Here is a 15,257-nt window from a genome sequence, read left to right on the forward strand (position 1 = left end):
ATGAATGATTAGGGTTACTAGTCACATTCTAGATTGTAAAGCGTCATCCCGTTCAACCTAATTGCTACTGAGTAGAAGTCACTCTTACCATTAGTAAAAAAACTCATAGTTTTATCGAATTTCAGCTTGTGCACTGCTGATTTTCTTTTTTCACTCAATCATAATTAATGCATCTTTTCTTTTTCGACCACAGATCGCAAGAACAACTCGGACATTCAATATTAGAATTTGAAAACAGATTATCAATACAGGTTAATTTCTCTCCTTGGGTACCCCAGTGTCGACAAAGGCAGTATAATGAAAAGAATCTTAAAACCATTGCGAAAGCCATTGAATTATTTTTAATACTGATATCGTCAGATTGTAGATTAATGTAAAGTAAAGCCCTCAAAGAATATTGATAGATAATAAAGTAGATATACGTTCTCATATTCACCTATCAATGTTATGACGTTAAACGTCATACAAGGTCATGTGCGAACAGATAATGTTTAATTGGGATAAGGAATTTAAACTTTTCGTACAGTAATTAAAAGCAAACAAATTATACAACAAAATACTGCGATATGAATTACCTTTCATCTTTGCGTATGCCTATTGGTACTTAATAATCAAAGAGAGGTAAAGATATGAGAGAGAGAGAGAGAGAGGGGGAGGGGGAGAGAGTGGAGAGGGGAGGGTGGAGGAGAGAGCTTGAAAGTTTGAAAGAGGGGGGGGGGATGAAAGAGAATAAAAGGGAAACGAGAAAGAGAGGCGAAGGAGTAAGTAATATGGAACATTATTTATTTAGTGATGGGATTTAAAAAGATAGTATGATATCAAAATCGGAACAAGGAGAATAAGTTGAAAGATATCAGTTTGGTGTGTAAAGTAAGGCCTATGTATTCAGGATCCAGAATTAATGAAAAAGTTGGAGGGGCAGGGGCCAACTTTTTCTTCAAACATTTTCAGACAAGCACCCCCAATTAAATCAAAAGTCACCATACATTTGATTTCTATATAGTCAAACTTTTTTAGGGATTCCCTGATCCGCCCCTGGCAATGCTGTACTATATGCTTGTTTGTTTTTGTTTTTGTCTTCTAAATGAGATCAGAAACCTATAACTTGTAGCAATTTTATTCGGGTTGGAACCCTGTTTCAATTTGTATATGCAGCACTTGGCATGCCTGGCGTAGGCCTTCTGAGGGCCGAGTTTGGAATACCTGACAAACAAGAATGTGACATTTTCAATAATCTGTCATAAATTTTGCATGTAAGTCATCGAAAAAAAAGTTATGATTTTTAGAAAAAGACTTACAATACATGGTTTTATTAAAACTATACTACTGCATTTTGTCAACAAATTGTGGTCTCCACCCCCCTCTTCCCCAATAGTTCGCCACCGTGTTGGGATACGCAGAGGCAGCAGTGACGTAACGAGACAAAACATTGAGAGACAGGATATGGTATACCGATGATTTTTCTAAATAGTTGCGAGCGAAGCGAGTGAGGAAAAAATACCCCTTTTTAAAATAAAGATCCTACTTTGTGACGGATTCGAACATAGAATTCAGAAAATAGTTTCCTATTTTACTCTTTTCGCTCTTCCTTCTTAATTTTTCTGTGTTGTCGAACATAATAGGCACCTTCCGAAAGTCACGACTATACAAGAACTTATAATCTGACTCAAGTACCTTGCGTGGTATAACGCGCCATTCGACATGTAAATTAAAGGTTTTCTCAGACCGACCTATGAATCAAGGTATGGATGGTAAAGACTAATACTTAACAGTAATTCACAAAGCCGTTCACCTTCTTTTGTTGTCTTTCAACATGTGAATACAGCTTTGAACAATTCTGAACCTAGCCAAGTACATCGATGTCAAAATAAAACTGTTGTACGGGGACTCACAATGGATAAGTAATCTTTAGTCCGAGACCACATCCTTTAATACAGCATAGACCGTCCTCATATTTATGTTTACTTTGTTTTAATTCTTTCATGTTACTTATGGTTTGGTTTGCCATTCAAAAGTGCCATGAGGCTATTTTTTATATAAAAAAGGAGGAGTAAAGACAGTAAAGAGCAGTCACTCACGCCTTCCGATATGACATGGATTATCTCACGCTGATAGTAACGTGCTGGAGTGTGCGCATGTAAGACCTTTGCCCTCGTTAGCTAGACACGTGTTCCACAGTAGTAAATATACATTGACCTAGATTATACTCGTGGAGTATACCCGTCGTGTTCACCCAGGTTGTACCAAGGAGCTGTACCATGGGTCATTTTTCTTGTGCATATGTATCTTTGCCAAAATTGAATATACTGTAAACATTGTTGCTGGAATTTTGCTTCGACGATAGCTCGACAAGCTCGAATATTTACGTTGTTTTTTTCGTCTGCAACAGTGATTAGCAATTCGATAGGCAATACGCGTTTGACGGGTATGAACAATATCTGCTACAGCTCTTGTCTGACTCTCTCTACACATCCAAGGATTGTCTGTCAAGCAATGCATACGAACAATATGGAGAGGAATTGTTTTGTTCCAGCTATCGCAGTACATGGAGGAGCGTGGGCCATACCTCAAGCCGATACGGAGGCTAGTTGTCAAGGTGTCCAGCGGGCTGTCAGGGCAGGCTATAAGGTCCTAGAGGATGGAGGGACTGCAGTAGATGCAGTTGAACAAGCTGTCAGGGTTTTAGAAGATGACCCTGTCTTCGATGCTGGTGAGTCCTCTTTGAATGCAAGATTTGAGTGATATGAGCTATAAAATCAGGACGTTTGAATATTTCCATTTCATAAAACAATATCTGAGTAAATTAATTCAGAGCTTTTGGCTTTTAAACTTTGTATTTTCTCGCTCTCTCGCTGCGCTCGCTCGTGAAATTTGTATTTAGGACTAATATGATTTTTATGGGGGGGGGCAGCATTAACAGCAGTCATTTCAGCAATACTATACATTATTGCAATATGTATTTGTGCAATAAACATGTTACATAAGATACATTATGGAATCCATTGTGAATTTGTCTTGTTTTGTCTTTCCGTTAATCCCAATTGCAGTACACCGGGTGAACATATACTCACAGGACCAACCATTGCATCCTTTCCGAAGGACAGAGTGTTCCCAAATACATGTTGAGGGGTTTAAAATGGGTATAGGGCAAATATTTTACTTCTTTATACAAAAATCTATTTTTGTAGTAGGTTTTGACATTATATTTAGAAAATGATATCATATTCTGCCCTAGTTTGTTTCTTTTCTATCATTTTCTTGTTTTTTTTTCTTGGTCGTAAAACTTTTTTGACCATATCCCCATAACCATTTCTATACGCCACTGCTTATGATTAATTTCAATAATGAAGTTACAGTTCTACAAAAGAAATCTGTCGCTAAGTTCCATCTTAAACATGGCACTGTTTTCGGAATGCAGTCGAATATTGTCCGGTGCATTGGGGAATCGGACGTGTATTGAGCCAACAAAAATGAGGGGAGTAGACACGACATATGGGGCGAAATCCCTGAACTGCTGTGAGAGAGCGAAGCTAGCGAGCACTAAGTTTTGACCTTTTTTAATTAAAAAAATCTAATTTTTTGATAGATTCTGACATGAAATTTAGAAAAGGATACAATATTTCACCCTTTTACGTTTCCTCTCTCTCGCTATTCTGAGTCGTGAAAATTTTGTGTAGTTTACGCTCCCCTATTGTCCGACAATAGCCTATATTTAATATTATTATTGTAACAATGCTGATTTTTACAATGAAATCAAATTTTACCACACTCACGGGGAGGGGATGTTAGATGAATATTATTCTTTTCGGTCATCCTATATTGGGCAATGCTGGATGCGCTTTCCCATGATCAGGATGATCATTTGGTTTTGTTTTTTTTATCATTATTTTTCAGGAACTGGGTCTGTTCTTAATTACGACGGTGATGTTGAAATGGATGCCATCATCATGGAAGGGAAGGAGCTGAAATGTGGAGCCGTTGCTTGCGTTAATAACATCAAGAATCCTATCTCATTGGCTCGAAAGGTTATGGAACAGGTAGACAATGCAACAATTATTTTACAGTCACAAAACAAGTATCAAGAACTAAATTCTAGAAATATAATAACGATGATGATGATGTTGTTGTTGTTGCTGGTAGTGGTGGTGGTGATGATGATGATGAAAGTGGTGATGACTATGCTGGGGATAATGATAATTGTTGATGAAAAATAAGATAAATGCATTCATATCATTTTGCATATAACTGCTGCTGCTGATGTTTAATGGTGATTTGCTCCTTATTGACCCAAATTTGTTCACAGAGAAAACCTTGTGGTATGTTGTGCCCCGTCTTTTTCCCTCTTTAGAAGTGAAGATGAAAACATGTCATTTTCAGCTTAATTGTTATTATCTTCAATCATCATTTCCTGATTTTTACAATGGAAGCATTCTTTTCTTTATCAAGACAGACCACACACTTCTCGTTGGACATGGAGCTAATAAATTTGCCAATGAGATGGGGATCGAGAAAGTACCTACCTCTGATCTGGTGACAGAAGATGCCAGGAAAACATGGGAGGAGTATCGGAAGTTCAAGAAGACTGTCGATGTTTTCTTCTCTAGTAGGTATGGAGACAAAACCAGGTTCAATCACATTACATTTCAACTAAAATGAAGTCATTATTATAGATGCATAAACATACTCATTCAACTCTATCTCATTGCGTATTCATTAAACGAGAGAAACGAGAGAGCAAAAAAGTGGGTGTTTTAAGGGGAGATCTTGGGCCCTCACTGACAAGGTAATAACCAGCCAAACTTGATGTCACATATCACCACGTATTTAGTAACGAAAATTATGAGTGGTAATTTGGTATGGTTGTATCTAACAGTTCGAGTTTTCGAGCCCAAGCCACATCTTGCCTCTCTTCAGGATGTGAGATTTGAGACTTAATGTGTTTCTTGATGCACGCCTAAAATGAAATGCAAAAATGCTTATCAAACATTCTATAAGCGATCGTATAAGTCAAATCCTTTGAAGTAAGAAACTGATTTATTCTTTCTTTCTTGAATAATCCATATTAAACAGGACAGACGCTGGTCATGATACTGTCGGGTGTGTTGCCGTTGATAGGTTGGGCAATGTCGCGTGTGCTACCTCAACTGGGGGAATCTCGGCGAAGAAGGTCGGGAGAGTTGGTGATAGCCCTATCATAGGTTAGACTCTTTATATTTTCTTTCGGAAAATACTAAAATGGTATAGAACTTCTCTTAACTACAACGTCATCAATTTGATGGTCATATACATTCGAGAATTACTACTAGATTACTTTCAGTTGGTGATCATAATTATGATCGAGCACAAACATTGGTCTTGAAATGAATATGTACAAAATACTTTTGGGGCTGTGTTTGCAGCCGTTTTTGCCATGATATTGAAATATTTCGGCAGATAGATCCGATTCAATTATGGTAGAATTTGCATATCCAATAATCTCCCATTTTTACCAATGTTTGCTATACGAAATTGGTCATTGGATGAAAAGTGTAGGCCCTATAAAAACAAAACCTTTTTTCTTAAATTGTAACGGAGTAAGCCTATTATTGGAAAACATCGGCAAAAATCCAACAGTTCAAGCATGGACCTATTAGGTCCATGGCTCAAGTCACTTCTTATTTTCTAGAAATGCTCATGACATCTAGCTCTTACATCAGGGATATAAACCACCAGTATTAGGGATATTTATTAATCTAATTTCGTCGAAAACAGTTATTGTACACGTTCATCATCTCATGTACAATCCTCTTAAAGTCTTTTTGTTATTATTGTTTGTACATATAGGTAGTGGCGCCTATTGTGATAATGCATACGGAGCAGTATCAACCACAGGGCATGGAGAAAATATCATGAAAGTCACTCTTGCCAGAACTATCATCAGTTATATGGAACATTTAGGTACTATGATTTCAATTTTGTGTGGATTTTTGAGAACGTGAAGGTGTGAGGGAGATGTGTGTTTGTGGCATGACTTATAGATCTTGTCATGTGTCTGTTCATTAAGAAGATAGATATAGATAATAATTGTTGTTTGTTTGTACTGTGGAGGTATGATGATTGTGTCCCTATTCCAGCTTGTTTATGATATGAATATGAGATTGAAATGCACTCTTTATACCTGAGTGAGTATTCTCGTATGTTATCGATTGATTAATACTTACTTGACCTATTGATAATTTATCAATCGATTGGTTGATTCATTGATTCAAAATTTATTTCGTACCAAACAAACTTCAATAACAAAATTACAAAGTATAAGGCAAAATACAAAATAAAGAAAAATAATAAAGTGGAAATTTACTGGAAAACATAACTTGTCTTGTTTTTGTGGGTTGAGGTCACTTGAGGTCATCATTGATAAAACCATACATGCCCAAGAAATCTACTTGTATTTTGTTTTAAGCCCGTTTCCTTATATCTTCATATTCATTTCATCGATTGCCCAATCTTAAACTATAACATTAAAGGTAAATTAACTTCATTTTTTCCAGGTTTATCTGCTAAAGAGGCAGCCGATAAGGCCATTGCATTCATGTCAAAGAGAGTTGGTGGTGTAGGAGGTGCAATAGTGGTCAGTTCATCCGGTCAGTTGGCCAAGAGCTTTAACTCAGAACGTATGGCATGGGCCTTCGCTTCTAACAACTCCGTTCGATATGGTATTGACCCAGGTGACGACATCGATGGGGGAGCAGTTTAACCAACTATTTTAGATAGGCCTTACATCCAAAATAAGAAAAAAAAACCCCGTATATTTTCATTATATATTTTTTAATGATTAATCTCAAGGTATGTGGACGTTTAAATATTGTGCTGTATCTCATTTGAAATATTTATTTTGATTTCTCGGCTGGTATTTTCAAATGCCACTGCAGGGTTGTTGTTATTTGTCGTTTTGTTTTAAGCAATCAACACTACTTTTTTTCAAGATTTTCAATATAAAAGCCATTTTGGCTGGAGTGCTACCCTGGAAGTATACAGTTTTCAAGCAAAAATGAAGCATTTTCATTACAGGAAGGTAAATCTGACAATAATCCATCTGCCCATATAGAACACCCTCTGTCTGTTTTTATGACATTTTCATATAAATAATAGATGAAAACCCAAAGCAACACAAATGTGTGTTCGTTGGTATAGTAGAGACTTTTCGCTCCATGACGCACCACGGATTCAAGAATATAGAAATATGTTGTCAAATGCCCTTCATGACAATGCACAACCAAGAAGTCTTTGTCGACAATTGGTGTATCAAAACAGCAGTTTCGTCCCGGACTCTGGACAAACGACATATTTGCATCTTCTCGTTAGACTTTCCTACTGTTTTTGTCATTTGACGGGCATTCTTTTTTCTGCATTTCTGTGTTCTTAAATCTGTCGTTCGTTGCGATGCGAAAACTCACTGCACTGTTAAAAAACCCGTGATTTTACAGAGAAATAAAAGAAGATTTTGCAGAAAGCAATTACAGAATCATTCTGTAAATTCATAAAACATGATTTTTTTCTGCAATTTAACAGAACAGGTCTGTTCAAAAAGGAAATTTGTAAGATGCCATACACCAAATACCAATTTCCTGTAAGATTACGCAATCTGGTAAGATTACAGGTGTTCTCGAGACTCTGCTGCAGGAACTTCTTTTATTTTAAGGATAAATTTTCTAACAGTGTGGTATAGCATCTTCTGTGACGCGGCTACTATTTTGCGAAAATATTGTTATGCGGTTGCGCCAAACAGCTATACTCCTTGTCATGTCTTGAGTATATTTTTGGCCGATCCTCGCAGAAGTTGCGTTGCAAATCTAAAGCTGTCTATAATTCGTGGTTAGTTTGGTTGCATTCTTGCATTTATTTTCATTATTCTCTCAGGGAATGTTTGCAAACTTTCTAAAGAAAACGTAACCTGTCTTCTTCTTGCTTTACGTTACGATGGTGCTTGTTAATAGGGAGATTTCGCTTAGCAACGTACGGAGAAATCAAGAGCACAGTAAATGTATTGTCAAAATTCACGTCATGACAAAAAACAAAGAAGTCTTTGCCGAAAAATGGTGAAACGAAGCAGCAGTCATTGGTCGTTGATTGTGGATAAACGTTACATTAGGAATTTTTCATCTGCTTTATAAGACGAAACAGCTGTACCTCTCGACCAATAGAAGTCATCTATACTTCATGATATGGATATTCCGATATCAACAAGTTTTATGAATAAAATTGATCAGAAGAAAGTTAGTATGTCTACGTATTAAAGATATGCATATGAAACAAAGGTCTTGTTGAAGAAGGTACTAAGCTTATTTTTCATGTAGATAACATTATAAAAGTGTACGAATCAATAAACGATACTTGATCATAATCTGTGCCAACTTGGCCCTGAATATTTTTTAAAGCTTTTTATCCTTTATTCAGATAATATCACATTTTTCATACATTTAAGGGTAATAAAGAAAATATATAAAATAAAGTAAAGTACATAATAGCATTATAACAAATGAAATATTATACATTATGATAAACATTTTTAAAACAAAGATTGTCACAACCCATAATACAAACAGAGAAAACAGTTATTTTCACTTGTTTATATACTGTATAATAATTGTATTGTATGATGAAAAAAATCCAAGCACAATGACTTTTTAAATTCTTAGCAAACAATAAAATTGATATATATAAGACTTTGTTTGATAAAGTTGTGAATAGACTATCCTATAATGAAAAAAAGGTCATGATATGTTTATATCTCCATATTTTGTAAAACGGTTCCAAGAAAGCAGTCAAGGCGCCCCGTCCCAGCAGTGGCAAGAAAACAATACAAAACGAATAAGTCTCAATGTTTATACTTAAAAAGTGTACACCAATCTGAATAAAGATATATATATATATACATATATATATATATATATATATATATATATATATATATATATATATATATATATATATATATATATATACATATATATATATATATATATATATATATATATATATAAACAAAAACAAAAAGAAAATGGGAATGGAGAGCAGCCAATATGGCACCAATCATTTTGTACAATGCTGCCCTCTACATGCTCTAGTTAACGGAATATTGAACAGTGGAATTTTTTTGCAGAAAACTGCGCATAATTTAATGTCATTGTGAGTGATTTCACATTTCTTCTTTTCATTAAACTATTAAAACTATTCCTAGCCTTACTAACCACTGTATTTAGTATTTCAATATCGTGTTCGTAGAATGAGACTATGTTAAAGCTGCATGGTACATGATAAATCCATGTTGACGGATTATAATCATTTTGATATAGTCTGCTTCAATCGTGAACATATTTTATCTTCTTAATAGATAAACGTATATGACAGATTTTTCACAAAATACTTTAGATCCACATGATGTGTGTGGTGATATGTCTATGTATATTATGTGTTTATTTAGTCAACGATTTAGCAAGGATACAGATGTAGTGCGACAGAGGTGACATTCCCCATGATTTCATACGTATGAAAGGAAAATATTAAATAACAAGAAAAGGGCAAAGAGTAAGCAAATTATATGACTTGGACATGTCACTAAGTAGTATTTATACCATTTTTTTTATTGAGAAAAATCCAGTATGTCCCTTGGGCCATCGGTTCCATGACATTTGCTCCGGCGACAATTTCTCCGCTGTAAATTTCACACACTTGTGAAATGACCAACTTCAACCCTAGATTTAACACTATACCCTATCCTAAGCCGAACCCTAAACATAAAACATAAAACCATACTACAACCCTAACCCGGGATAAAGCCCCGAGCAATTGTCGCCGGAGCAAATGTCGTGGTAACGAGTCAGTCGCCCCATTCAACACCCTGATGCCACCACTGCAAACTCGGTTTTCTATATCCGTGTTTTTTATGGGCCAATTCCTTGATGTCAACCGGAAATGGCCGAGCTTGATTCCAGCCTTCCAGGACATCACGGCTATATCTTGATTACCCCTTCAAATCCGATGATGTCATGATCTCGCTGAATTTACGGGGATTCCCCATGACGTATTCAGCATTCTTCTTATTTTTATTTTTTTTTAGTAATTATTGGTATCATGATTATTGTTATCCTCATTATTAATATTTCGCATCATAATTTTGTTAATTATCCCCACCACCACAATCACCACCATCATTATCATCATCGTCATCGTCGTCATCATCATCATCATCACCACAATCATCGCCATCGCCCCCCCCCCATCGATCAATATTCTATATCATTTCATTTGGCTCCCCCTCGTAAATCCCCTCTTATATAATCTCTCTTTAATTATTTCGTTGACTGAATGAACTCCACGTCATTTGAATAACCTCCTGAAGGTCTTGAACTTGAAAAGGATAAATTTAAAAGCTTCAAGGGTATACTTGGTTACAAAGAAGCAATTAAAATATTCAGTATGTTCAGACCCTCTCCGCTCTCCTCACTTTAGATAATCCCCAGTAGCAAAATAGGAAGGAGACAGAGAGTGGCGAGATAGCAGAAAGGGGAAGAGACAGATGAGTGGGGCTTGTGGGATGGAGTGTGTGTGCGCGCGAGAGAGAGAGAGAAAGGGGGGAGAGGGAAGGGCGAGTAAATAAAGAGGGGGAGATACAGAATGGAGAGCTGCAAGAGAAAAACGTACGCGAGTATACTTTATGCCAAGCGATATATAGAAATAGAAAGAATCAGAGAGACAGTGAATAGACTTTGATCTTACCTTTTTATCCAATCTCTAACCCCTACCCCACCCCGCCCCCTATAAATTCAATGAAAATCACCCTGGCCATGCTGAAGGTAATGCTCACCCTATTCATCGTGAACCTTTGAGTGGTTCTTTTCATTGCCATCAACATATCTTTTGAAAAGAACTTTTAAAATAAAAAAATGTCGGGGGATTTTTTTTTCGAGACAACTAACTCTATAGTATTTTCACTTCAGAACAGATCAAATTAATCTATCTGACAATATATTTAGATCCGGATGCGGATATTTTTGTTAGCAAACTAAATGAAAATAAGCAATGTTGAGATTTTCCCTCGCTCTTTTAAAGGTCAAGTCCATCCCAGAAAAACGTTTAGTTGAATGAATAGAGAATAATCAAACTAGCATAACTCTGAAAATGTCATCTCAAATCGGATGTAAAATAAGAGAGTTATGACATTTTAAAGTTTTGCTTATTTTTCACAAAACAGTGTTATGCATAATTCAGTGACATGCAAATGAGACAGTCGTTGATGTCCTTCACTCACTATTTTGTTTTTATTGTGTGAATTATATATCATTTTTACATATTTGACAATAAAGACCAATTTGAATGAACCATTTAGTATTGAACTATGCTAATTCCACAAGAGCTAAGAGGAATTAATCGTTGTTTCACTTGACAGTGTGGAGAAAATTATAATATTTCACAGTTTTTCATAATAAAATACAAAAGAAATAGTGAGTGGATGACGTCATCAGTCTCCTCATTTGCATACCGACCAGGATGTGCATATAACTGTTTTGTGAAATTAAGCAAAATTTAAAATGTCTTAACTTTCTTACTCTACAACCGATTTCGATGAAATTGTCAGTGTTATTCTTTTTGGATTTTCTCTTTTTATTCGAATCAACTTCTTGTTGGGGTGGACTTGTCCTTTAACCAAAAAATATTGGGCTATTTTGCCGCGTAAGAAGACGGAGGAGAAGGGGAGGAGAAGAAGGATTGACCTCGTCCATTTATTAAAAACCGTGGGGCTCTCTTATCCTATACATAAATTAAGGATGTGCTATCAGCTTTATGATATGTTATCTATTTATAACATGATAAAAACCTATGAGAAACATGGAAAAAGCAATGGTGTGCATTCAGAGTCTGGAATGGACAACAATTCTTATTTGTGACACATCACGGCAAGAAAATTATTTAACCTCAACATTTCAAAACTGATCTTTAAGAAAAGGGTTTTAAAAATATGAGCAAGATGTAAAAGAAGAGATGAATAAAGTCTCGACTGAAGAAGAAGAAATCGTTGCAAGTTTGTGCTGAAAATTGACAAGGATGAGGGGGGGGGGGCTGATAAGTCCCCAGCCATTAATAGTTCACGGCGTCACGTGATCACAGAATTCACATGGTGTTGCGTTATCATGCAAATGCAAAGTCGTCATGAATATGTAGTTGGTGGGATGGTTAAGTCTTGTCAAGGAGATGTTAGAGGTGATATCTCCTTGGTCTTGTCCCCCTCGCTTTCTTTTTTTCTAATTTCATTTCATGAAATCCAATTGTTAAAACTTTTCATACATGACTGTGTGTAAAATGTGCTTTGCTTGTATCAAAAGAAGTTTCAGCAATGACTATCTTACACATTAAATCAGGTGTCAATTCTATTTTTACATTCTTCATGTTCTTGGAGGACTAAATTTGAGCAAACATAATTCCATAAGATAAAATACAAAAGGGTAATTAGTGTGGATGTGGCATCATCATCTCGCGCAAGGTATATTCATGAGGACATGCATATAACGTTTTTTTACCAAAATGATGCAACATTTGAATAGTCACAATTCTATTATCTTCGCTCAATTTTGATAAAAAATTGAATTGTTTTATTTTTCTGAATTTATCCTATCGATTCAAATCAACAATTTTATGGGGTGGACTTGACCTTGGTATGAGCACAATTGCTAATGATTAGTTGAGGATGACCTATCAAGATAGGACTGGTGTTCATGGAGCAAAATGATCCAACCATCTTCATTGGCCTGTCTAGTTAGGTGAATAAAATTGCCCCTGTTTTAAATGATTGGGCACGAATGATTATATTCATTATACAGATCATTAGCCCTTTTATATATACAAAGCGAAAGGGGAAGTCGGGTTTTGCGCCTTCTTGATTTGTTTAAAGATGTGAGCACATAATCATGATTAATTTCTTTGAAAATAAAACCCCGTTTTAAATCTACCACAGTAGGCCGGGTATGTAAGAGCTTTAAACAGAAATATCGATGATTTCTTCTTGATCATAAAAATTCATCCATTAATCAATTTATCCCTACCCATTTCAACTGCGGTGATGATATTCATTTGTTATACAACGGCAGCAATGGAAACCAAATTGGCTATCAACCTGTCGTATCGAAAGGAAATTAATTTCTCCATTATTATTATCGCGTTATTATTTGAGATGTCAACAGACAAGGTGTTAATGTAAAACTGTTACAACAACAATTCTATGTAAATTAGGTCTAAAAGATACAACCAGTCTCTTTATTTCTATTCCCCTTTTTCGAATTATTAAACTGATTGTGTAATTCAATCTGTGGTAATCCGCCATGTTCCAAAAGTAAAATATAAGCCATTCCCTCCTAACATAATTGGGCTTGCGCAATAAGTAATTGGTCTTTAAGTAATTCATAAAGTAGAAGTCGTTCCAATGTGTAAAGACAGAACACTATCTTAATTATTACATCTAATATACAATCAATAATGATAATAATACATATAATTTATATAGCGTCTTTTCCATTTTGATTAAATGCTCAAGGCGCTTAAGAGAGTAAGACATAAAAGTAAAGAGAACTAAGAGAAGTACAAAAAAAAGGGCAAATTTAAAAATGAGGAAAAATTACTATCTTCAAACCTAGTACCTGCTGGTGAACAATACATTTGTACACACTTAAAAGTTTGGGCAACATACTGTCCACCGTGTTGGGTAATGAATGTTGGTAAATAATATATATATATATTTTTCTGGGCAATTATTATCCAATTGAGCAAATTTATTATCCATTAGTTTTCATTACCCAAGTTGGACAGATTTTAAGCAATATTTGTCACTTGCCCATGCAGTGATGGTTAAAACTTCGGCCTTTTTTGCCAAACCTTTTTAAGAGTGTAGGAAAAGTACATAAAGTAGCCGTTTTTAAAATGTAAAACAAAACCTAACAGAAAGAGAGCACTAGAACAATAACATCATATATTTCTTCTTTTTTTATATATAGATAGACCCTACATACAGATGAAAAAAGGTAAACAGTCATTACATTAGTTGGTAAAATGATACTCCAGTACAATTTTCATTATTAAACCCCTACCAATGCTTTAGACATGCTTTAGTTACTCCCGGATTGAAAAAAAACTCCCTTGGCTTTTGAGCAGTCATTGTGAATGGTTCGAAGGGCTTAGACGATGGAAAAAAACTTTCATATTTTGAACTCACTCGACGCCATCGTCGCGGCTCAAGTTTCATCTTTCCACTTTTCATCTTCTCTTCATTTTAAATCTTTGTTATACTTTAACAAGTGCAAGCTTGGATAGGGTGCAAGATCCTGATTCTGAAAGTCGTAAGCCATCATATTTTAAAGCAATATAAATGTTATCATTATCTTTTATCGTATATCCTGATGCCACGTAAGGCATGTAGTCATCTCATTGTCACGTGTCATTCTCCCTTTGGGCATGGTATAGGAAGGGAGATGAAAGATTAAACACATCAGAGAATTGTGTTTGCAGTCGTTTCAACTCTGTTTCATTTCTAATCTGTCCCCCATGATATTTCTATATTGCATATGACTCTTTCTTCTATTGACGCACGCTCTGATGCTCCTCGTAACCCCTTTTCTGTCGGGCACTTCCGTGTTTGTGAGCTCGCGCGGGCCTCACTTTTGAATCAGTCTATACCATGAGTAAACCTTGGAGTATATAAGTCCATGATCTAACCAGGCAAGAACTTCCGAACCGGACAGGAATATATCGCCTATGGTATAGCTAATGTAGACAGAAGCACCATAACATCGATCTACAGTGAAACACTTGCGAGCATGTGAATTATCATCTGTTTACATGACATGTTTTGAATGCTTGCTTATCTACATGCTGATGCCTTGAGTTATCTCTACGAATGCTTGTGACTTTTGGACCGGCAGAAACTTGGCGTTGATTATAAGTGGAATACTATATACAATTGGATTTTTCCCTTCGTGCTTGAGCTGACATGAATGTTGGTTGTGCTCTTCTCATATTCGAAAGCAGGTATGCTTTATTTGAGGCAACTATTGTGACAAATCTAATTTAGCTGTCAATAATAATAGAATCCTTGGTGATCCTTCAAATGGATCATTGGCGCGAACTGCGGGGCTTATTGGACCCCACACCCACACACACTCAAGAGAAGATAAGAACGTGAGAAATGAAAAAGTTGTACTTTCGTTAAACTGATTTTGAAAACTGGTGGG

General features: G+C 35.8%; 2 protein-coding genes across 6 annotated transcripts in view; both read left to right on the plus strand.

The window, feature by feature from the left end:
- The first annotated feature begins 2,040 nt into the window (after nucleotides 1-2,040).
- On the plus strand, nucleotides 2,041-6,759 carry LOC121417984 (isoaspartyl peptidase/L-asparaginase-like). 2 transcript variants are annotated; one of them, XM_041611690.1, is made up of 6 exons: nucleotides 2,044-2,710; nucleotides 3,895-4,037; nucleotides 4,447-4,607; nucleotides 5,071-5,198; nucleotides 5,824-5,937; nucleotides 6,531-6,759. In XM_041611690.1, exons 1-6 carry the CDS (start codon nucleotides 2,428-2,430, stop codon nucleotides 6,734-6,736), a joined length of 1,035 nt encoding a protein of 344 aa, XP_041467624.1. In that variant the 5' UTR covers nucleotides 2,044-2,427; the 3' UTR covers nucleotides 6,737-6,759. The 2 variants fall into 2 exon arrangements, with proteins under 2 accessions (XP_041467625.1, XP_041467624.1); XM_041611691.1 differs by lacking the exon at nucleotides 3,895-4,037 and having other exon boundaries at nucleotides 2,041-2,710; nucleotides 4,451-4,607.
- A 7,916-nt stretch (nucleotides 6,760-14,675) lies between these two features.
- The window catches only part of LOC121418758, a 32,237-nt gene continuing 31,655 nt past the window's right edge, over nucleotides 14,676-15,257 (plus strand). For all 4 annotated transcript variants that reach the window (XM_041612843.1, XM_041612845.1, XM_041612846.1 and 1 more), the window contains exon 1: nucleotides 14,676-15,054. The gene's annotated coding sequence lies outside the window, so the exon portion shown is untranslated. The remainder of the gene's footprint in view (nucleotides 15,055-15,257) is intronic.

Source organism: Lytechinus variegatus, chromosome 7, assembly GCF_018143015.1.
Source record: "Lytechinus variegatus isolate NC3 chromosome 7, Lvar_3.0, whole genome shotgun sequence".
Classification (NCBI taxonomy): domain Eukaryota; kingdom Metazoa; phylum Echinodermata; class Echinoidea; order Temnopleuroida; family Toxopneustidae; genus Lytechinus; species Lytechinus variegatus.

Bases quoted from the DNA above. Each gene is read 5' to 3' on its own strand.
- LOC121417984 (XM_041611690.1), top strand. From the start codon at position 2,428: ATGAACAATATCTGCTACAGCTCTTGTCTGACTCTCTCTACACATCCA. The intron at 2,711-3,894 runs GTGAGTCCTCTT...ATTATTTTTCAG, and splicing joins TGACCCTGTCTTCGATGCTG to GAACTGGGTCTGTTCTTAAT. The intron at 4,608-5,070 runs GTATGGAGACAA...CATATTAAACAG, and splicing joins GATGTTTTCTTCTCTAGTAG to GACAGACGCTGGTCATGATA.